The sequence below is a fragment of the Ornithorhynchus anatinus genome, chromosome 19 (assembly GCF_004115215.2).
Source record: "Ornithorhynchus anatinus isolate Pmale09 chromosome 19, mOrnAna1.pri.v4, whole genome shotgun sequence".
In the NCBI taxonomy this organism is placed as follows: domain Eukaryota; kingdom Metazoa; phylum Chordata; class Mammalia; order Monotremata; family Ornithorhynchidae; genus Ornithorhynchus; species Ornithorhynchus anatinus.
This window is the reverse complement of record NC_041746.1, coordinates 32,171,950-32,196,295: the sequence shown is the minus strand read 5'-3', so window position 1 is coordinate 32,196,295 and position 24,346 is coordinate 32,171,950. Positions and strand designations below refer to the sequence as shown.

At 38.9% G+C, this 24,346-nt stretch overlaps 1 protein-coding gene across 3 annotated transcripts in view; it reads right to left on the bottom strand.

Moving 5' to 3' along the window:
• The window catches only part of GRIK2 (glutamate ionotropic receptor kainate type subunit 2), a 299,192-nt gene that overhangs the window by 153,650 nt on the left and 121,196 nt on the right, over positions 1-24,346 (bottom strand). For all 3 annotated transcript variants that reach the window (XR_003753682.2, XM_029047234.2, XM_029047235.2), the window contains 3 exons: positions 14,659-14,840; positions 11,322-11,375; positions 6,390-6,563 (listed from right to left, as the gene is read on the bottom strand). Coding sequence is in view for 2 of the 3 variants with exons in the window: in XM_029047234.2 (XP_028903067.1) it covers positions 6,390-6,563; positions 11,322-11,375; positions 14,659-14,840 (410 nt within the window). In the remaining variant the exon portion in view is untranslated. The remainder of the gene's footprint in view (positions 1-6,389; positions 6,564-11,321; positions 11,376-14,658; positions 14,841-24,346) is intronic.

The following is a 24,346-nucleotide window of genomic DNA, read 5'->3' as shown; positions in this document are numbered from 1 at the left end:
GTCATAGTGGGTAATTCATACAACAGACTTAATGCCTGGAATCATTCACTTAATCACATATAAAAGTAATGAATGCTCTTCTTTTAATGTTTCATTTTGTCCTTGGAGAATTCTCATACACTTGTTTCTGTCAAATGCCATATGTACTTACGTGAGAAAATCCCCAGAACCTTTTCTCCTTTACAAAAACTGGAAAGAAAGCTCTAGATAATGGAAAGAGTTTAAAAAGACATGTTGTAAGCATTGAATGTATTGGGGTTTTGAAACAGCATTTTTAATTAAGTCAGAAGGTGTCTCATCCATCCAGTTTCATCTTTCAGTCCAGATAATGAGCCAGTTATGCCCAACTTAAAGTGTGTACATGGAAAAATTACTGATATTCAAGGGAAGATGAGATACATCATCTCTACCCAAAAAAATGCCAATTTGGGAAAAAGATGGAAATGAGAGTTGGATGCTTTCATCTAGAGCTCTTAGACCTTAATCAAGGTCTTTTAAAAAGGTGAGTGAAATCGGTTTTCCAAGACATCCACACTCTTCTGAAGGCTTTTGCTTAATCATTTCATGTTATTTCAAGAGAAGACAGTCAAAATTATTCCATTTTTAAATTATAGCATTTTTCACGGTTTCAAAAAGATTCGCTTTTGCTTCAGTTTGAAAGTCATGATTGTTCCTTATTGTTCAGCTGACACATAAGCCCATTCTCGAGGGCATTCATTAATTGTGGTATTTGTTAGTACTTACTATGTGTTAAGTATTGTGCTAAGCACTGGATAGTGGTAATAGTAATAGTAGTATTTGGTAAGCACTTAATGTGTGCATTACACTGTCCTAAGGAACTCCGAAGCTGTCAATATGGTCACCACCACCACAAGGGGAAGCAGGAGACAAAGAAGAGAGCGACTTCTGGTCTTCAAGACCTTGCAGACAATTCTTGTTGTTTGAGACTTCTCTATCTTGGCGAGGTTGATTTAGTTGAACAGTTTTGATGGGAAGGAATGCAATTACTTCCCGTGACTTTTTTTTTCTGGAAATGACCTACTCCCTTCTTCCTTTTGAAGATGAAGTATAGTTAAAAATTAAGACCAGGACTCTTCTCATTTGAATTGCATTCAGTTATTTTGGGATTATCCCTGCAGTGGATACAGTGGAAAGAGCACTGTTCTGGAAGTTAGAAGATCTAGTCCCAGGTTTGCCTGTAGCTAGATAATATGACCAAAGGCCACAGAGGCACTTCAAGTGCTGCTCCTATGCCTTTCTACTTGTTCTATGGACCAGCGAGAACAAACTGGCCAGAGAAGCAGCGTGGCCTAATGGACAGAGCACAGGCCTGGGAGTCAGAAGACCTGGGTTCCAATCCTGGATTCGCCATTTGTCTGCTGTGTGAACTTGGGCAAGCCATTTCACTTCTCTGGGCCTCAGTTACCTCAACTGTGAAATGAGAATTAAGACTGAGAGCCCCAGTTGGGATAAGCACTGTGTCCAATCTGATTACCCTGTATCTATCCCAGAGCTTAGCATATACTAAGTGCTTAACAAATACCACAAAAAAAAGGACAGGAGAGTGTGTCAGCCACCAGCACTCTAATCAACTCAATTACACCCACTCTCAGATCTATAGTCCCAGAACATAGGCCCATCTATGGTTCCTGAAGGGAGACTCCACCGTCATCATCATCATCACTACACTAAATTAATCAATTTTTATGGTATTTGTTAAGAAATTATCAAGTGCCGGGCACTTTACTAAGTGCTGTTGTAGATACAAGCTAAGGCTCATCTGCAAAATGGGGATTAAGACTTTGAGCCCCAAGTGGGACATGAACTGTGTCCAACCTGATTATCATGTATCTACCCCAGCCAGTGCCTGGCACATAGTGAACAGTATGAAAAAACTCCATTATGATTATTAATAATAATAATTGTGGTATTTGTTATGCACTTAATAATAATAATAATGTTGGTATTTGTTAAGCGCTTACTACGTGCAGACCACTGTTCTAAGCGCTGGGGTAGATGCAGGGGAATGAGGTTGTCCCACGTGAGGCTCACAGTCTTCACCCCCATTTTACAGATGAGGGAACTGAAGCACAGAGAAGTGAAGTGACTTGCCCACAGTCACACAGCTGATAAGGGGCACTACGTGCCAAGCACTGTACGAAGCACTGGGGCAGATATGTGATAATCAAGTCCTAAATGGAGCTCTAAGTCTAAGTAGAAAGGAGAGCAGGTATTGAATCCCCATTTTGCAGATGAGGGAACTGAGGCACAGAGAACTTAAGTGACTTGCCCAAGGACTCACTGCAGGTAAGTGGTGGAGCTGGGTTTAGAACCCAGGTCTTCTGACTCCCAGGCCTCGACTCTTTCCACTAGGCTATGCTTCTTCACAGCATGTTTAAGAGTTTCAGAGCAGTTTAAATAAATTTAATTCACTTTTTTTTCCTTTACAGCCCAGAGATAAACTCTGGTTGAGCCGTGTGGTCTCAAAGAGTAACAACCATTTATTGTGTAACTGATACCAATAATAGGTGTAGGTCTTAGGTACCAGAAGCTTTCCTGAGAAGCCTGCATTTTTACTGCAGTGTTTTATGGAAAGACCGACGTGTCAGTGGTAGGGAATACCATCACTGTTTGCAATTACTCTTTGTCCTGGCAACTTGGAAACCATTTTGACCTTTTGACCGCTTTTGGAGTAGAAATAAAACACATTGTCTAGATGTGGGGAACAAACTGTTGAACTTTCTACTGAGAACCTTTCCGCCTCCAAAAAGTCTGTCAAGAGAAATTAGCAAAGAAAAGGTGGAAATTACCTTCAACCATTCTGATATTCACTCCCTATGTCTTGTCAATTAACTTTAATGCCTAATATAAACCCTTTCATGTTCCAGATTTGTAAGTATTTAAAAAAGCAATGGCTAGCATTTCTTTGCAAGTGTTACTTTTAATTCAGAAGCAGTAATAAGTGGACTTTTTCTAAAATGAAATCTCATTAAAACATTTTATTGCCCACATTTTCTGAATAATTGTCTACTGACATCTTAATACATGCTCAGTACCAATAGCTTGATAGATAATAATTTTCCTGTCTTGGTCTACTCCACATGTGTGGTTATTTAATGTGGCAATTTAAAATGTTCATGACTGTTCACAGAGACACATTCAAAATTGCCAACGTGTTTGTAAACGTGAGTGCTGGATCCACAGAATGATGTCTTATCAATATATACAATACTGGAAAACAGCCATGCTTATATGTAATGTAGAGTGTACCTTAAATAAATTACATGCAGGCCGAATAAATGTAATTCTATCTCTCCTATTAACAAAATGAAATTGAGCTTGCATTTAAGATTACTCCCTAAAAAGCGATACTCCCAAGTGGAAAGATGATGCATCTTTCCATTCAACTTTCCTGGCCTTGTGGCTTTTCTCCTGTCTCTGTCAATCACTTAATTTGCCATTCCTCCCTTACTTCCACTGGGGCCCACTGGAAAGAGAATGGTCCTGGGAGTCAGAAGATGGGTTCTCAATCCAACTCTTCCATTTACCTGCTGTGAGACTTGGGCAAGTCACTGAATTTCTCTGTACCTCAGTTTCTTCATACGTAAAATGGAAATTAAATACCAGTTATCTCCTCTTATTTTACTGTAAGAATCATATGGAAGAGGGATTATGGTTTATCTGCTTCTTAACATACCCCATTGCTTTGTTTGGCAGTTAGTAAACATTTAACAAATTCCACAATTATTACTGGTTTCCTGGATTGATCTAATTTGGTTGAGGTCTCGTCTCTTTCATTCTCTGGATTTTAAAATTAAATTTCTTTCAGGCCTCAAATCTGATTAGCACAATGTTTAGACTGCAGTACTAAGCACTTTAGCACAGTGTTTAGCACACAGTAAGCCTTTAATAAATGCTATTATTAATGACAATAATGATGATGATGATGATGATGATAATAATAATTAAGGGCGGTTCCATGAATTTCCTCAACTTTCTCTCCCAGTAACCCTGGCAAAGAACTGGCTCCCTGCAGTCTGATAGCTAAAAATCCAAGACACAATCCACAACATTTTAAAGGGTATGAAGTCCAAGAATAGGAAAACCTGACACACTCACCCACACTGTTTAAAAGTAAGGTCAGATCTTGGTTGCACTAATGGGTTTGACCCAAGACAATCCTGTCTCTCTTTTCCATTCTGCCTCCTTCTGTCAAGGTCTTTCCTAAGGCTTTATAAACTCACGGTACACCAAACCTGATTTATTGATGATGACCAAAGTTCCTCTAGACTGTAGGCTCCTAGTGGTTAGGGAACGTGTCTACCAACTCTGTTGTATTGAACTTTCTCAATCACTTACAACAGTGTTCTGCACACAGTAAGTGCTCATTAAATACCACTGATTAACTGATTGTGGACCGTGCTCATTAAATACACTGATTAACTGATTGGTGGACCACCAATTGGTGGATTGGTGATCCACTAGATTCTCCCTGCCTCGGGATTTAGGTGAATATATAAACGACAGATATAGGTGAGTTCTCTTTCAGTCCTCTGCTAAATTTTAAGTTTCTTGAGGGCAGGGGTCATGCTACTTACTCTATTGTACTCTCCCAAGCACTAGTACACTTCTCTACCCACAGTAGCTGCTCAATATATACCTTCGATTGATTGATTGATTGATTGACTGAAGAAATAGAAGGCTGAAGAGAAGAGGTAGCAATGGTTTAGTATGCACACGCTGATTCATTGCAGGGCTCTGCATTTCATGGGTTGGCTATCTTAGAATACTACTCAATCAGTAGCTTTTATTGAGTAAATACTGTGTGGGCAGACCACTGTATTAATTCTGAGGACTAGTACAATGGAGGATAAATTAGTCATAGTCCTGGGCCCTTTAAGGAAAGCAGAAAATGTTGTGAACCCTTAGATTTTTTTTAATCTGCAAATCAGAATAAACTACTGTAATGATCTTCCTTCCTTGAGTTCATATGACTCGATTAGGCAAATCAAATTCGTGACTCAGCTCAAGCAATGTCATCAATCCATTTCAACACATATAATGAATAAAGTAATGGTGAAAGGATATGGTTAACATCATACATTTATTTTAGTTTGGAAACTCTGAAATGTTAATTTCAGACAGAAGTTTGGCACCCACATTTTCTCTTTGGATGCAAAGTGCTCGTGACTTCTCTGGGATAGCATTTCTTTTGTGAGTTGGTTATATTTTAAAGATAGGTATGAAATAAAATGAATGCTTTCTGTTAAATTTCCTGTCTGCTGAAGTTACTGCTTTAACTCCTGAAATGTTGTTTCAATTTTCTCCCAAAAGCTTCTGGAATGTACCTTTATTAAACTGAAAATGACCTTTAATATCCTATGGAAAATATGCTGCTAGATCACACACCTGACCAGTATTCCAGCATTCTGTAATTATGACAGGAGCTTCATCTGACTCCAAGAAATGAACTTTTCTTTTAAAACACTGCTATTTCTACTGTGCAATGATTTTCTTAAGTGAAATTTCAGGCTGAGCTCTTGTTCCAGGAGAGAGACCCTATCATCATCACATTGTAACAACCACATAAAAATAATGCTTTTCTATTATGCTCCTTGAAATATGTGTCTAGAGAACTAGAACTGTGTTTTTGGTAAATAAAAATAATGCCTTTCTATTATACTCCTTGAAATATGTGTCTGGAGAGCTAGAACTATGTTTTTGGTAAATACTGTACAACCTCTATTAATAGTATAGAAATATAAGTTTAAATCTTTAAAGCAAATAGGGACAGTATTCCCTTCACCTTGATGCAACCACCACAATATGCTGAAGATGCATTGAAGTCATTTTTAAAAAGAGTACAATTACAGTAGATATCCTCTTCTGTTGGGGTATAAAACCTGGGCAGAAATTCCAGGTTCTAGGATCACCCTGGAGTTCCCACTTGAATTCTAGCTTCTAATTAGCATGAAAGAATAAGGATGTTGTTTCTTGTGTAGACTGTAAGTCAACAGGGTATCAGCAGTAAACAATTATTAGACACCAGAGTGATAAGGGAGTAATAATAGATTAGTGGCAGAAATTCAGACTTGGAAATCACATCCTTGGCTTTCAAAACCTCCTTCTCCCAGATTGCATCTTACCTCCTGAGTTCATGGCACTGAATAGTAGTAAAAGTGCAGTTCCATTAATAACCGTAAAGCACAGTGAGATATTTGGATGAAAGTCCTTTGCTATCCGATGAGGTGATTACTGATGGCATTGTACCCAGTGCAGTATTAATTTCTATGCACTATCTAAATGAGCAAGGCAAATGAGAACTATGATCTTGCACAACTGATGAAGCATTAAATCCCACAGATTCATCTCTAAGTGGGCTTTCCTACCGTCATGAATCCATCCAGCAGACCCGAATCAGGTTTAGGTGGGGCCTGTAACCTTTCCATGGACCACTTTTCAATGATCGAAGAAACCTGGCTGTTTTCAGTATTCAAGATTCTGAACCCCGTCATGTTGACCCCACTATATCGATATGGTTCCACATCCAGAGCAAAGAGGTCCTGAAAGAGAAAATTCTGCTGTGTTATTGGGAAAGGGGCTTCTCTTGAGTCTATGATAATGTAGCAATATGCATTTGCTCCTAATGATATACAGCTAAACTTGTTCTACAATAATCTCAGATTCTACGAGTGATGCACTCCCTCAATAGAAGAACCAGAACCTTGTTAAAGGTAGGCTACAAAAAGCTTATGCAAAAACTCAGTCCCAGTATTCATTGTATTCCTTCTTTTTTTAAAGAAGGAAAATTGCCCAAGACTTAAACAAACTGGCGTATTTTTGGCTCTATGGCTAATAATAATAATGGTATTTGTTAAGCAGTTACTTTGTGCTGATGAGTGTACTGAGTATGGAGTAGATACAAGATAATAGGGTCCCACATGAGACCCACAGTAAGTAGGAGCAAGAACAGGTATTATATCCCCATTTTGCATTTGAGGAAATTGCACAGAGAAGTTAAGTGACTTACTCAAGGTCACACAGCAGGTGAATTGCAGAGCCAGAATTATTATTAATCATATTTACTGAGCACTTACGTTGTGCAAAGCACTGTACTAAGCATTTGGGACAGTACAATATAACATCAGACACACTCCCTGCCCACAACATTAGAACCCAAGTCCTCTGACTTCCAAACCCATGCTCTTTCCACTAGGTCATGCTGCTTCCAAGAATTCTTTCCTGATTAAGTATTTCCTGGATTTCAACATCTACATTTCTTTAGTAGGCCTTCCCTGACTTAGCCCCCCTTTCCCACTCCCTTCTGCACTGCTTTGACTTGCTCGCTTCATTCATCCCCCTGTGCCAGCCCCACAGCATTAATGTACATATCTGTAATTTTATTTATTTATATTAATGTCTGTCTCCCCCTCTAAACTGTAGACTCTAGACTGTAAGCTTATTGTGGGGCACGGAATACATCTGTGCTCTGCACACAGTAATAGCTCAAAAAACACAATTAACTGACTCTACTATTTGTACTGTTGAATTTGTTTCATTGTACTCCCCAAAGCACTTAGTAGAGTGCTCTGCACACAGTAAGAACTCAGTAAACACTACTGATTGATTCAAAGGAATTGTAAGGGCATGTCCCCTTAATGGGGCCGGGAGAAATTAAGAATAGGAATCCTTATTTGAATGAAACTGTTTGAATGGATTTTCTTTTTAAAACATCAAATTGTAATGCTATAAAATGGACAAAAAATTTCTGCACATATGCATTTTCACTCCTTAGGTACTGCTATTTTCTCCAGCCTGGAATGCCAAAGTGCTACTACTGGGTCAGTGTCCAACTGGACCTACTACCTGTCTGATATCCCTGAAAGGTTCAATCCTTTTTGAAATGCACTACTTGCTACAAGTTCAAGCTATTTATTAAAACCTTGAGACTTTGAGGGAGAGAAAAATGCATCACATCTCACTTGAACCAAGAAAATCTGAAGTGAACTTGGAGCACCTTGAGTGAGATTAAAAACGTAAGACGTTATTTTGGGGAATTACACACAAAATGCTATAGCGTTATATAGCAGGCTTCAGAGAGAGAGAGAGAGAGAGAGCAAGAAGGAGTGAGAGAAATCTCCTTCTGATTTCCCTTTCACAACGAGTCTAGTCAAGGTGACCCAGCTGCTTGTTTTGCTGCCCTGGAACACATTATTAGCTTTGATAAATGCGGAACCTTCCTGGAATTTAAATTTTTACTGTTTATCTTCAGTCTTTTGTGTTTCCTGGGAGGCGGTGGGGTTGAGTAGAAAGTGCATTGGGCTCAGATTCAGGAGACCCTGGTTCTAGTCTCTGCTCCACCTGAGACCTGCTTTGTGACCTTGAGCAATTCATTTAACTTCTCCATGCCTCTGTTTCCTCACGTGTAAAGAGGAGGTAATAACAATGCCTACTTTTCCCTACCCCAAGGGGATGTTACGGGTATAAAATGAGCCTAATTTATTTGAAAACATTTTGGAAATACATGGCTATTTTTCAAATAAAATATTATTTTCATTATTAAGCTCCTTATGGACAGATAACCTGTCTACCAACTCTGTTATACTGTATTCTCCCAAATGCCTAGTACAGTACTCTGCAAATAGTACCTGCTCAGTAAAAACAACTGATTGATTAATTATTTTGATTATAATTATTATTGTAGGTTTCTGGGAACTGATGTAAGGATCGCTATTCTTCTCTCCAAAGTGTGCACAGGGCAAAAATAAATGCAAATTGGAAAAAAAAATTCAGTGAATTCCTGGATTAAAACCTAGACAGCTGCTGCCTACTATTGTAAGTGTTTTGGAAAGTAAAGACTTGGTAGATTTAATGTCTTCCCCTCAAGAAGTTTACAATCTATTATTTTTTTTCCAGATGGAAATAAGTTCTTCTGGCCTCACTTTAGTTCAGAAGAACTGAAGAGTAATGGACTGTGCCCATTCAGATGCCACATTTTCTTCATGAACCTGTCTGTGGGCAATATTATAACTGGCTTGGGAGTCTGTCAGTCAGTCAGCTGTATTTATTGAGTGCTTACTAAGAGCAGAGAACTGTATTAAGTGCTTGGGAGAATACAATACACAGACACATTCACTGCCCACACGGACCTCACAGTCTAGAGGAGACAAACATTAATATAAAATAATAAAATTACAGATATGTATATAAGTGTTGTGGGACTGGGGTGGGGGTGAATAAGGAGAGCAAGTCAAGGTGACTCAGAAGGGTGTGGAAGAAGAGAAAAGGTGGGAAAATGTATGTGATGGGATTAAAAAACTGGTTCAGGTAATAACTTGTCAGCTGTGTGACTCTGAGCAAGTCACTTCACTTCTCTGTGCCTCAGTTACCTCATCTGTTAAATGGGGATTAACTGTGAGCATCACGTGGGACAACCTGATTACCCTGTATCTACCCCAGCGCTTAGAACAGTACTCTGCACATAATAAGCGCTTAACAAATACCATTATTATTATTATTATTATTATTATTAACTAAATCAGAGTATCTGAAGCACAGAAAGTCATTCCACCTCCTGCAACACCTCTAGTCTACCACTTTATTTGGTGGCTGTGCTATCTGATTCTTTTCCACCAGTACAAACATGATAAATTCAACTACCATCCCTCTGAATTTGCAGTGTCATAGTAGTGATCTGATTGCAGGGGAAAACTTATAAAAGAAAAAAATCTCATTGCTCTTTCCCAGCTAAACATAACTGTATCTTTAAATCAAAAGCAGAGTCTAAAAATCTGAAGTTAATAGCATTTGTAGCCATTAACAGAGGCCAAACAAAAGTAAGGTCAGGCAAAAGGAGAGGATTGGGTCAGGACTGTGACAACATTGGACCCATTTAATTGAACTACCTTGCCCATTCTGATTATCGCACCCAACTGCCAGTCTGCCTATTTTCAGGCTAGATTTTGATACATCTTCCCAAGTGGCAGGGGGATGGCATGACATATCTGAATGCTGAAAAACCATAATGCCTACTGGCAATCAGAAAATGTGGAAGCTTTCACATATGGAGAATTGAACAGATAATAATAATAATAATGTTGGTATTTGTTAAGCGCTTACTAGGTGCTGAGCACTGTTCTAAGCACTGGGGGAGATACAGGGTAATCAGGTTGTCCCACGTGGGGCTCACACACTTTTAATCCCTATTTTACAGATGAGGGAACTGAGGCACAGAGAAGTTAAGTGACTTGCCCACAGTCACACAGCTGACAAGTGGCAGAGCCGGGAGTCGAACTCATGACCTCTGACTCCGAAGCCCAGGCTCTTTCCACTGAGCCACGCTGCTTCAGATCTTAGGACAGAGGCTCAGGAATGCTCATTCGAGGTTGCCAAGGACAATCTCTGTATCCAACTCTAATCTATCGATTGTATTTATCAATCAACGGTATTTTTTGGGGTGCTTACTGTGTTAAGAGCACTGTGCTAAATGCTTAGGAGAGTACAATATAACACATTCACTGCCCACAATGAACATCTTGGCACTTTCAGTTAAAAGTGCAGTTCTCATCTACAGGGTGAGAAAGAACTCTGCCAGCACAATTGAAGAAGCCTCACCCCACACTTAGATCGCCTACGAATCAGTTATTTACAGTTTGTTCCATGAGCTATGAAAGTATTTAAATTTCAAAAGTTATAAAAAATGATGAGGATTATGTTTCTGAAGTAAGGCACTTTGAAAAGCTTATAGCCTAACAATTCTGCAAACAATACAAGGAAAGCATTCAACACAGAGAGCAATTTGCAATGCTATTTTAAAATCAGCAGCTTATTTGTGCAATTGATAAGTTTTCACTGAGGCTAGCAAAGCTCTCCGACTCCTGTGATTTGACGAGAATATAAGATGCCTTGATTTTAAAAGCTCTATTTATCTTAGTCCTTCAATCTTACTGAAGAAGATACTTTCACTTTGATAAGTATTGCTTTCATTAATTTCATTAATTCTCTTTCTAGTCAATAAACTCACTGTGGGCAAGGAACGTATCTGTTTACTCTGTTATACTGTACTCTTCCAAGCGCTTAGTATAGTGCTTTGCATATAATAAGTGCTCAATAAATCCCACCGATTGAAAAGCCATACCGGATCATTCCAGGGGTCCATCTGGTCCTATATTCTTCCTGTCACAGGGACGACAACATACTTGAAGGAATCATGAAATGGCTGACTCCTTTACATCCATCCAAATGGTCAAGGATGTAACCTCTTAAGAAAGGTATGGCTAAAAGACTGACTTTTGGGTTGCATATTCATCTCAATTACTTACCAGTGTGGTAAAAATATAGTGATAGTATTCTGTCATCATTCCCATAGCTAAAGCCTAAAAGATAAGAAAAACAGTGATTATTGGAATGTGATATAATACCATTTTACATCATATCTATACCCAAAGAACAAATAGTAGAATGTACCTGGGGATCAGTCTATGGACCAACAAATCATTTCTTCACCAGTAAGAGGAGATCATGCACTATTAAAGGAATTACGAGCCGGATCTTCTGAGAGAGAAGATAGTGTAGGAAAGTGTAAGGTGGTAAATGTGAAAGTAGATTACTGTCTTACCTACTAATGAAGGCATTAAGAGACTGAATAAAACCTGAAATGAGCATGTTTTAGTTCAACATATTTATAATATCTTCAATAAGAAATGCACTCATGAGGAGCACATTTTACTTGAACAGAATTGCTAAAATAGAACCACAGTATGGTAAACAGAGTCGGTGGGGATAGGTCCGGCCATGAGCATTTCAAACACGTTTCCAGAGCATTAATGGGGTGAATCAATCATGAACACTATCATGCCAAATTGTGGCAATAATTTGTTTCAGCAGGTTGCTCAACAGCTATGGTTGACTCTGCTGGCTTTCCAATTTTCATGCATTACAAATGAATGTAATGATGGAGGGGCATTTCAGCAGAGAGCTGCTCTCTCATCAAGAAAGGAAGGAAAGAATCTTGGGTCCTCCACACTCTGGAATCACCCCATAGAAGCATAGGGCAGACTGGTGATGACAACAGTGACGATGAGGTTGTTGATGACAGTATTACATCTGCTAGACTATAAACTCCTTTAAACCATCTAACTCCTAATCCACTAATTCCCATTGCATTCATTCCCAAACCCACAGCACACGGTTCTTCGAGAATGCAACCCACCATTAGAACAAATGACTACTTCTATTTGCTCAGTGGATGATGAATAAAAAATTCTTCTTAGAAACCAGAAGCGTGTTTCTGGGCCAAAAATAAATGGTGTTGGCCTTCAATATTTACTGCACTGAAATGCAATCATTTCTTATTTCATATCATAATATCTGATCCAACACAACATTTCTGCCACCCTATCAGCTGACTCTAGCCTTTGAAGCGTGCTTTCCTCTCCTCCATCTGCCCTAGCTCCACTGTGCTGTTCCAGTCTGGAGGGGCAGGTGATAATGGCGACACAAACTAGAAGATGTGACTGAAAAAAGCTGAAGCTGGGTCTTCAGTGGGCCACAATCTCCTTAAGAGAATGGGGAAACGTGAGAAGAGAGGAAGAGGAGTAAGAAGCTATTTCACCTAGCAGAAAGACCTTGGGCCTGGGAACTAGAAGACTTGGGTTCTAATAATAATAATAATGATAATGTTGGTATTTGTTAAGCACTTACTATGTGCAGAGCTAAGTGCTGGGGTAGATACAGGGTAATCAGGTTGTCCCATGTGAGGCTCACAGTTAATCCCCATTTAACAACTGAGGTAACTGAGGCACAGAGAAGCTAAGTGACTTGCTCACAGTCACAAAGCTGACAAGTGGCAGAGCCGGGTTTCAAACCCATGACCTCTGACTCCCAAGCCCGGGCTCTTTCCACTGAGCCATGCTGCTTCATGTTGGTATTTATTAAGCACTTACTATGTGCCAAGCACTGTTCTATGCACTGGGATAGATGTAAGGCAATCACGTGAGGCTCACAGTCTTAATCCCCATTTTACAGATGAGGTAACAGAGGCACTGAGAAGTTAAGTGACTTGCCCAAAGTCACACAGCTGACAGGTGGTGAAGCCAGAATTAGAACCCATGCCGTCTGACTCCTAAACCTGTACTCTTTCCACTGAGCTATGCTGCTTCTTTCCAGCTCTGCCACTTGTCTACTGTGTGAATCGTGGGTAAGTTACTTCACTTCTCTGTGCTTCAGTTAACTCATCTGTAAAAAGCACTGCGAGTCATGTGGGGGACAGAGACTGTGTCTGATCTGCACATTCTGTACCTACCTCAAGTGCTTAGTATAGTGCCTGTCACACAGTAAGTGCTTAACATGTACCAAGAAAAAAAAAGAAGGAAGAGAAGGATAGGGAAGAGGAAGCGGGAGGTGCACCTGAATGAAGTACAAAACTGTGTACATGCAAGTGTTATTTCAAAGCCCAGGTGAAAGCATGATTGTTATTTAGAAAAAATGTCCATCAAATCTTGGGAAAGTGACCCCAGACAAAATGTTTGCATGATTGACTGGATTTCTACAATATCTGAGAGCCATTTCAAATCCATGATGGAATGTGGGTCTCGTTTTAGAACATGTAATGTAGTCTAATGCTTTGTGGTCCAAAACAGTCAAATCAAGGCTTTGTTTAAAGTGTTTTGTGCTTTATTAAGCATGAAAGAGACTTTTCTGTGCAGAAGGAAGCGGTGGGAAAGAATACGACATGGCTGAAGCACTTTTCCTCAGTCACTTCTCCCTCCCTTTGTCCCTTAATGTTTTCTCGCTCCCTCCCACACTCTATTCACAAAGAACAGATTCTCGTGAAACAAAACCAGTTCACACTGATCAATCCGGATCTGAGTGCTAAGAAAGGAGAGCTTCTGGGGTGGAGTGACTCCTTCTATGGAATACCCTGCCCCTTTGAATCCTCCGCTCTTCAAATCTCTCCCTAAATCTCACCCTTGCTGTAGGTCTTCCCTAATTAATTTTCCTCTTCCCAATCGTACCTACCACCTGAGAAATTATGTATTCACAGTCATCTATAGTCCATTTTTCCATACTATCTTAGCCACATGTATAAATCTAATTTTCTTCAATTCCCTTTCTCCTCACAACTGTAATTTTGTATTTATCCTCACCCTTTAGATTACAAACATCTTCAGGACAGGATTTATGTCCTTTATTCCCATTGTACTCTTCCAAGCACTTAATACAGACCTCTGTATGCCATAAGTACTCAGTATTGATTGTCAGGGAAAACACTCTTTCTCTCCTCAAAAGGGTAAACACTTAGCAGCCTCAATCGTATTTTTTGAGTGCTTACTGTGTGCAAAGCACTGTACCAAGCACTTGGTGAAATTTGAGAATCTTAGATTTAACAGACTAGAACCTCCTACAAATAGGATTATATGCATTTTTCATAAAAATCTAAACAGTCATCTCATTTCCCCCCTTCTACTAAACATATAAAAGTAAAACTAAAAGCAATGATCCTAGACTCTGCCTTTTGTAAAATGATCTCAGGTTGACTTTTCATTTCACTTGGGGAAAGAGCTCCTTGACTGAAGCAAGTGAGACTGCATTTTAGGTGAAAATGTTATTGGTTCAACATTAATGGGACTTTAGAGGTCTATGTGGGGTGGTGATTACCTGTTTCAAGATGCCGGCTGCCATTTCATGACTGCAGTCAAAGATTACGTGGAACTCCTTGCCTCTTTTCATCTCTTTCAGTAAAGGCTTTGCATCCTTTGTATCAGCTGGTAGCTGACGAATTTTTAGTCGCAGATTGTACCGTGATGGAGCTTTGATGAGCTCTTGCAAACGAATGAGGCCTTTAATAACAGAGGACAAGAAGGGAACATTATAAAAATGGAGAATTCAGCCCTCCCAAAGCAAAAGGGTTTATCACACCAGGTATGATTCTCATATGCTCCTTCTTCAGTCAAGTCAACATTACTATGTAAATATGCAAATGGAAAACAAAGAAGATCAGTTCCTCATTCCTTTCTTGTCACTGTGATTTTTCTTCTTCAATATTGACAGACAGAAAGCAGAGTAAATTAGGACATTTTCAGGAATACTGATACATCTCCTATTTCAAAGGAATATAAAATGATTTTAATTTAACTATTTATGGGTAGTGTATAAGACACATGGACACAGTTTCAGTCAATTGCCACTTTATGGAACACTGAAAAATAATTCAGGACAGGCTTCTGAATGAACTCCTTACTTTTTAACTACACAAGAAATGATATCTCTATTTAAGAATTATCATCAAAGGCTAAAATAAACAATGACACTCTGTAGATAAAACAACAGAATCATACAATTGCCCCAAATTAAGCAGGGTTTTATTTGACAGTTTTGACTTATGGTGATTTCCAGGCAGAGAATTCTCTTTAAAATGCACTGGTTCCCATCAGTGTGACAGTGCATAATATGGTTTACAGATCATTGGGCTGTAACCAACACTAAACATCACATTATTTTTACTCCATTGAAAATGACAGAGTAGAGGGAGGCCTTCTTTAACCTAACAGTCATTTAGTGTTTTAAAGAGAAATGAGCTCTTGTGGAGAAGACTACTGGAAATGCAAGGCATATGGAATTAGCTGCTCTTTAGCAAAGATGCCATGAACTCATGGGCAGGGCCCAATGAAAAATATTTAAAACATTTCCCCAAGGTCCAGGTGATGCAAAAGATTTTAATGATTTTATATTTTATTGATCGGCTATAAATTCTCAAAGTTTGGAGCATTGAATTGATTAAAAAAACACTCACATTTAGTGCTTTTAGTACTTAAATCTCCTAAACTTACTTGAAAACCCCAAACCACATCAACTTACCCAAATACCCTTTATATCAAGGAACATAACGATTTTATAATGGCAAGATTAATAATGATTTAAATTTGACTAACACACAGCCTGCTTAATTTTCTAAATTCAAATGCCTAGTAACAGCAAATGAAAAAGATTCTGAGCATGAATATGCTTTAAATACATCTATTAAAAAAAACATACATCAATCTTAGAAATTAACGCATCCATATCAAGGGTAGACCTAAAAGTGTCAAGATGCGATTTGTGACACCTGCTTAATAAGGATAGATATAACTACTAAGCAAATATTAAGTTCCAAACATAACAAAAGATAGTTAATCATGGGAATTTTTCTCTGTGAGAAATTTTGTAAGGCATGAAGGTATCAAAGAACTACATAACGCATCAATCTCTGTCTACCATCACACTATACTGTAAGCTCCTTGAAGGCAGGGATCATATCCACTAACTCTGTCGTAGTCTTCTAAATGCTTGTACAATGCTCTGCATGGAATAAGTGCACAGTAAATATTATTGATTGATTGACACTTTGTGCTTCTGTTGTAAATAATAAAGCAACATCCTGAACGAAAAGACCACACACCAAAACCAAAGATGATCCTTTGAAATACTTCAGAGCTATGCAGTCTGTTCTACTAGAATTTGTTTTCATGACACAATTGTGAGTATAGCAGTGGAATAATTAGAGAATCAATCAATAAGTGGTATTTATTGAGCACTTACTGTGTGCAGAGCACTGTATTAAGTGCTTGGAAGAGTTACATGTTAGGCATGTTCCCTACTCACAATGAGCTCACAGTCTAGAGGAAGCCTGCAATATAGAAAGAAATGATTTTCCCACAGCACACCTTTGTTCTAGTACAACATGCTTCACACATTGGTACAAGTAGGCTCAAGACAGTAAGAAATGTTTGTGTGCAAGTGAATGGCAGAGATCAAGGCATGACACTACTATACTTTCCAGCCTCTGCCTCAGCTTTACTATATTGTTCAGTACTATACATACTGCATTCAGTATGTTTTTATGTAGTTTTGCAACTTTATAGTATTCAATGCTCTTGGAGCTGTCTCTTTAAGTTCTTGATATTCACCCCACCCTCAGGCCTACAGCACTGATGCACATATCCTTATACCCAGCCATTTCCCCTACCTCTAATTTATTTCAATGTCTGTATCCCCCTCTAGACTTTTAGCTCCTTATGGACAGCGATAGTGTCTAACAACTCTATTGCAATGAACTCTCCCGAGCTCAAAGTACACTGCTCTGCACACAGTAAGCACTCAATAAATACCATTAATTGACTGATTAACAGAAATTAAGTGGCCAGGATGTGAAATATTCTATTCACAGTGAACATAACAATGATTCTGTTTTGGTGTTTGCATCAAAATTGCATTAGCTGTGTTGAGATGTTCCAATCCTTTTTCCCCTAATCTATTAATTCCCACAGAATTAATGGTTAATATAATGAGTTTTCTTATAACCCAAGGTTCTTCAAGAACACCACTACTGCATGAGAGCAGAAATGACATTTCTTTCCATTACCATTATATTGACAAAAGATGAATGTATTAATAAAATATTCATTTGCCCTAGTCATCAGAATATAAAAAAGAGTAGGATCTTGATTCAGTAGCATTTTTAGGTGCTGCCATGAGGGGGGAAAAGGGAAAGCTGTTACAATTTTACATGAGAAGATGGAATCTATCTTTTTGTTCCATTAAATCCTGCCCAGTGCACATAATCACACCTATCTCAAATTCAAAATAGCTGCCAATGTGAGCTACTGTTCGATATTTTTAAGAGAATGGATTACAACCTATTCACACTTAAAAATGGCCACCTATCATTCCTTTTCCCAGGAACTGAGATGGAGATTAAGATAAGAATAGTTTGACCAATTTAGGTAGTCCAATTGGTCTGCCTTAGCAGCCAAATTTGATAGTCCACTGGGTTCCACGTATAATAAGCATTCATGCAATCAATCAATATCTATTGAGCACTTTCAGTGGGCAGAGCACTGTATTTGGTGCTTGGGAGAGTATAATGCAAAACAATAGACACAGTCCCTGCCATCAAGGTGTTTCCAATTCTAGTGAAATCAATCCACTAGATCCATCAAGCTACTCAATCCTGTTTTCACTAGTAATATAAACCAATGTTGGCATTAATTCAACTGAGGTCAGGTTGTCTTTTAATATCCATTCCTCTGAGTCCTGGACTCAAAACATTCATTAGTAGCTCAAGCTGCCATCTCCCCTTTGAACTCTAAATATGTTGCCTTGTGTACTACTTGCTGCCTGGCTCTTTTGAATCCTACATTATTCTCCCCTATTTGATGAGGACAAATTGAAAATGATCTTAATAAACTGGAGAAAATGTTAGAAAAAAACTACAATTGGGACAAGTACATTCAAGTGGAAAAATCAAGTGTACAAATACAGGGAATTCCTTTATAACACAGGGCTTCTTTCTTGAAGAGCCTCTTGTTATTGGAAAATCACATTCTCAAACCTAGTTATTCAGTGGAGATTAATGGGTTGGGTGGGTAGATGGCTTGAAGGTATCACCAAGACTGACAAATTTACCTTATAATAAATATTATAATATAATAATTCTAATGGTATTTAAGTGCATACTATGTTCCAGACATTGTACCAAGTTCTGGGTTGGCAGATACAAGCTAATTAATCAGACTGGACACAGTCTCACATGGTGCTCACAGTCTCAATCCCTATTTCACAGATGAGGTAACTTAGGTATAGAGAAGTGAAGTGACTTGCCCAAGGATCTGGGATTATATAATAATAATTAAATGATATAGATAACCATATCATTGTGGTCTCTACAACTTAGCAGATAGCTTTATGCCCCGGGCACTCACTGTTATTTTACACTATTAAAACTGTAAAGTCACAAAAATACAAAGCACTATACAATACCATAGAGTGAAGCTGAGGCAGAGGCTAGGAAGTTTAACAATATCACATCTCAACCAACACCACACAGGTACTCAATCGCTTCTTCTTACACCAAATCTACTTGTAAAAACCTGTGGTTTGGGTTCCCACAAAATTGTGTAACAGGAAAAACTTTGTCCAAATGTTCCATCGTGTTACATCCAAATAAGTGTCATGAAAACAATGTGTTGCAGCAGAACCGGATGAACAAGACTAAAACATATTAGTATTCCTCCTAGGCTGCAAGCTCTTTGTGGGTAAGGAATATGCCTACCAACTCTTTGTATTTCACTCTCCCAAGCACCACTGTAGTGGTGCTGCTGGAAAATAAGTACGATAATAAGATAGATAGGAGAAGACCACATAAGAACCTTGAGATAGTCCTGCTATTTCCAACAAGAGTCATATTTTTATCAGTACTACTCTACACCCATTGTTAAGCTTTATACTGAAGAACCTACAATAATTTATGTGAGAATAAACAAGACAAAAATCTGAAGGAATATGATGTATCAGAAAATCATACAGGAATTAACTGCAATGGAACAGCAGCTTTTCATTTTGAAATGTTTCAAGCATAAGATGGTGACCATCTTTTTTTAATCCATCTCCTATGAAGGTAAAAAGGAAATTGACTAATTCTGCAAGACAAGCCATTTTAGTTGGCATAGAGAAGCCTTCTCAATGCTGAAAGATACAAAGATTGAAATGAGTTCCTCATCATCAGTCACTTTTTTTTTGAGCACCTATTGTAGGCAGAGCACTCTAAGTCTTTAGGAGACAACAACAGAGATGAAAGACTTTGTCTCTGCAAGAAGTGTACCTCCAGGTTTTTAAACACAGGTTCTTTCTGGGATCCTGGACAGATTCTACCTAAGAGTAGCATCCAAAAAACAAGAAATAGGCAAATGATGGTGGTATCAACAATTACGATCGCTATTTTGGGGAGGTTTTTAAATCTCCCCTCTGACATGGCGAGTTTATTTAACAGAAAAGTTTCATCAAACTCCCTTAAATATGTTTTTTTTTTTAAATTGAGATCCCCTTTCTCCCAAGTGGAGTGATTTGATTGGCTATAATGAAAGGGAAACAATTTGCACAAATGGATTCCTGAAAATATTCAACAGAGACTATCACAGAACTGAAATAATCTCATTGTCTCGATGTCTGGGTAGCATCCTATTTCCTCTAATGTCTTCATTATGGATACTTTCTCTGTTTTCTCCATCCCTTCTATTAACGAGAACCGAGCTGAAGGTTTATCTGAAGCTTCCAGGAACGGACGCTGGTGCTGCTGTTTCAGGTTTTGCCATTAATTCGGCATTAAGGAGGATCCAGAAGGAGCAGTTTGTGGGCACTCCAGCTGGCACACGCCTCCAAACAGATCAATCATGGCACCACTTCCACCTTCTCCATCTCTCTAGCCAAGGAAGAGAATACCTAAATCCCCGATTTCCCCCCAAGCCTGAGGATCTATCTAGGCAGCCTTGAAAATCATCTCTCTGCCACCTGTCCGAAGCATCAGGCCTATTCATCATTTCCTTTAATGCTGTCATTTTGCCACTCTGATGGTCAACCAAATGCTCATACAATGCACTCATAAGGGATGATTCCTTTCACTGCATGTTTTTTGCTCATTTCTCACTTTTTTTTTGCTGTTGAAATGTGGTCAGACTGCAGTGATAGAGTTAAAAGACTTGTGGACACCTGGTGTCCAAATCTGAATTACCCATAGGGAGAATCCAGATAAATCAAACCTGAAACTCATATTTGCAATAGTTTAGGTTTATCACTGAAGCCTGGCCATTTCAAATTAAGTAGTATTAAAATCAAACAATCAACAGTATTTATTGACCATTAATTGCGTGCAGATCTCTGAACCAAGCCCTTGGAAATAAGTGGAAAGGATTCCTGCCCTCAAGGAGCTTACAAAGTAGTGGGGAAGGACAGCTGAAAACCAACCTTCTAGGGAATTAGTTCACTGTTCCAGTGCTTCTCTATTATTTAAGCACATACTGACGCACTTATCCATCTTTCCGGATGCTTTTTCCTACTCTCTCTAAATAATTTTGTATCTGTCTCCCCCATTAGACTGTGAGCTCCTTGAGGGCAGGGTTCCTATTTCCTGACTCTATTGTACTCTCCCAATCACTTAGTACTGTACACTGCCCCCAATAAGGGCTCTTTAAATACTACTAATTGATTTATTTCACAATGTGGCTTCAGGGATGTCTTTCCTGTTTCCTCCAAATTTCTCACTTTCCCCCAGAAGGCGAGATTCTAGGGTGAGAGGACAAGCCTGTCTTTTTAGGGAGTCACTGACCTGAGCATCTTACTTAGCAGGCAGAAGATTACCCAGGGATTTGTCTGAAAACTCTATCTACACACTTGCAAACACATACTCATATACAGCCCAGTGTGCTGCAATTACAGTAGGGGCTAAATCATGGTGTGGCCAACAGGGTAAAATAGTAAAGCCAGCAGCAGCAACCATGTCAGCCAACAAAGGTAACAGATAGAAGGACCACTATATCAATAACATTTGTTAAGCACCTACTGTGTGCAGAGCAATGTACTAAGTGTTCAGAAAAGATAAGTTTCAAATGGACACAGCTTGACAAGGAAAACCACTGGTTACGTGCAATTCATATTGATCAAATTTGCTAATGGGAATGACACATTTGTGTCATTTCTTTAAGCATGAAGGGACAAGTTTAGGTAAGGAAGGTGTAAGAGATGCTGACAAGGAGGGTTTAATCAATGTGTGTAGGTTTGACTCCAAGTCTGTTTATAACAATGTTGGTATTTTTTGGTATTTGTTAAGCACTTACTATGTGCAGAGCACTGTTCTAAGCGCTGGGGTAGACACAGGGGAATCAGGATGTCCCACGTGGGGCTCACAGTCTTAATCCCCATTTTAGAGATGAGGTAACTGAGGCATAGAGAAGTTAAGTGACTTGCCCACAGTCACACAGCTGACAAGTGGCAGAGCTGGGATTTGAACTCATGACCTCTGACTCCAAAGCCCGTGCTCTTTCCACTGAGCCACGCTGAAAAGTCTCATTATTTCCCTCAGTCTCTTTCCCCACCTTTTCTCCTCTTCTTTTTCTCTCTTTGTTGCTCCCTGACTTATTTTAATAATTTCACCTCATTTCATCAAAGAAAACACTTCCTCCTATGGCAGATGGCAAACATATGATTACGTTATCACAAAAAGCTGTGCTGGCAGAAAAGATGAGTAGCCTTAAGAGGGGTTTGAATAAATGGATGAAAAGTAAAAGATACTAGAAAAACAGCGTATCCTCGTAGAAAGAACACAGGAATGAGAGCCAGAAGATTGAGTTCTAATCCTGGCTCTGCCACTTGTGTCCTGTGTGACCTTGGGCAAGTCATTTTAATTTTTCTGTACTTCAGTTTCCTCATTCGTAAACTGGGGATTAAATACCTGTTCTCCATCTCTCTTAGATTTAGATCTCCATGTGAACAAGGATTGTGCCCTATCTGATTATTATGCATCTACTCCAGGGCTTAGTATTTGGCATATAGTAAGCACTTAACACAGTTATTACTATTAGAGTTAGGGAGTCTATGTTGTAGACCCCTTCAAAAAACAGCGCAGAGTCCTTGGACTCATGCTATTTTCATTAGGTAAATCGAGGTGCTGAAAAAAACCCAGAGAAAAAAATGAGAGATTTGAAATCATCCCTGTGCATCATTTAATTTAGTTTCAGACTTCTTCACTTTTTTTACTTTGCTTATTGAGCACCTATGTGCAGAACCTTATAATGGTTGAGGAGAAATATACAACAGAAATATGACTGAAAGCTTGTTGTGGGCAGGGGACATGTCTAGCAACTCTGTCATATTGTACTCTCCCATGTGCATAGTGCAGGGCTCTCCACACAGTAAGCACTCAATAAATATCACTGACTGTTTGATTATTGGGAAACTTAATCAAGGAGGTTTTCAGGAGGTTTTAGAGACTGACAGAATGAGGCTTCCAACATGGCATTTAGATTCAGACCCAAATGAAGGTGGGCAGGGCACTGTGATGTCCAACCCTTCCCATGGCTTGGAGATCTGTGCCAACCACAGATGCCACATTCAACATTTAGAGTTGGTTCACTAATGCAGCCATTTTGATCTAAAATGGCAAGACAGCATTACTGACAGTAAGGTGCTGGGACACATTTGGTCTAACAACATTAAAGCAATGTTTGTCACATAACACTGTCACTGAAAGAATACATCAGGAGAATGGATGACAGCAAGACACTTAAACAGCTGCCTTATTCAGCTGCTGATGGTAAGATAATCACTCAACTAAAACATGCCCCCAGAAAACACTCTTGAGGGTCAAACGTGAGATTTCACTAACCCACAGTCAATTATCTAGACTGAAATTATGAATGATGTAACTGAGCTAAAATCAATACCCATGGTTTGAAAATACGAGCCTCTAAATAAAGTAACTGACAAGGAATTGGATTGCTCAATATTGAATTGGAGATTTTGTATTTACTTCATCTAACCAGCATCTCTATGTTGTTTTTCCTTTATGCTCTTTTTAAAGAGTGGTACGTAACAATTGCCACAAAAATACAAATTGTCAATTCTACTTTGCTTCACGTGACGATGTATGGAACTGAAATACGGACAGTGGAAAAATAGGATAGAAAGAACATCAATTCTTTTGAAATGTGGTGTTGGAGAAGGCTTTTACAAATACCATGGACTGCCCAAAAAACAAACAATGGATTTTGGAGCAAATTAAGCCAAAGTGGTCTTTGGAAGGTCAAATGAATCGACATAGATTAGCATATTTTGAACACACAATCAGTAGGACTAATTCTCTGGAGAAGACACTAATGCTAAGGAAAATCCAAGGAAAACATGGAAGAGGCCGACCAGCAGCTAGATGGATAGAGACCATAACAGTGGTAACAGAAGAACCGTTAGAGAAGTTACAGATTATGGCAGAGGACAAGACATTCTGGAGAAAGTATATCCATGAAGTCATCATTAAGAATCGGAAATGACTCGATGGCATTTAATAATAATAATGTTCCCCATATCTTTTGCCAGTTTTATTTTAGCATTTTTTTTCCAAAACGTATTTCACTGTGTGATGACATGTCTGCAAAAATATCCCAGCAAGGAGGCTTAATACAAAGATATGTATGCAATACCAAGAAAGTTACAGGAATATTGATTCAGATCTAGTCCCTGCTGGCAGGAAACTCCAAGTCATCTAGGGATAGGACAACAGGGTAAATTAAATATTATGAACAATGATTCACTACATAATTCCACAAAATAAATTACAGCCCATCACTGTGGAGGTGGGAAGAGTTTCTGGACTCATCAGAACCACACTGTCCTGGGACCTACACTGGCACAACCCTGAAAATGTTCTAGATTTCCCTCCTTCATCGTCTCTGCACCAGTGGAGAGTCATAACAGTGGGTAGTTGGGAATGGAGCACCCTCCAAGAAGCCTGGCTTAGTAACAGATGGCTTGAGTTGCTTCC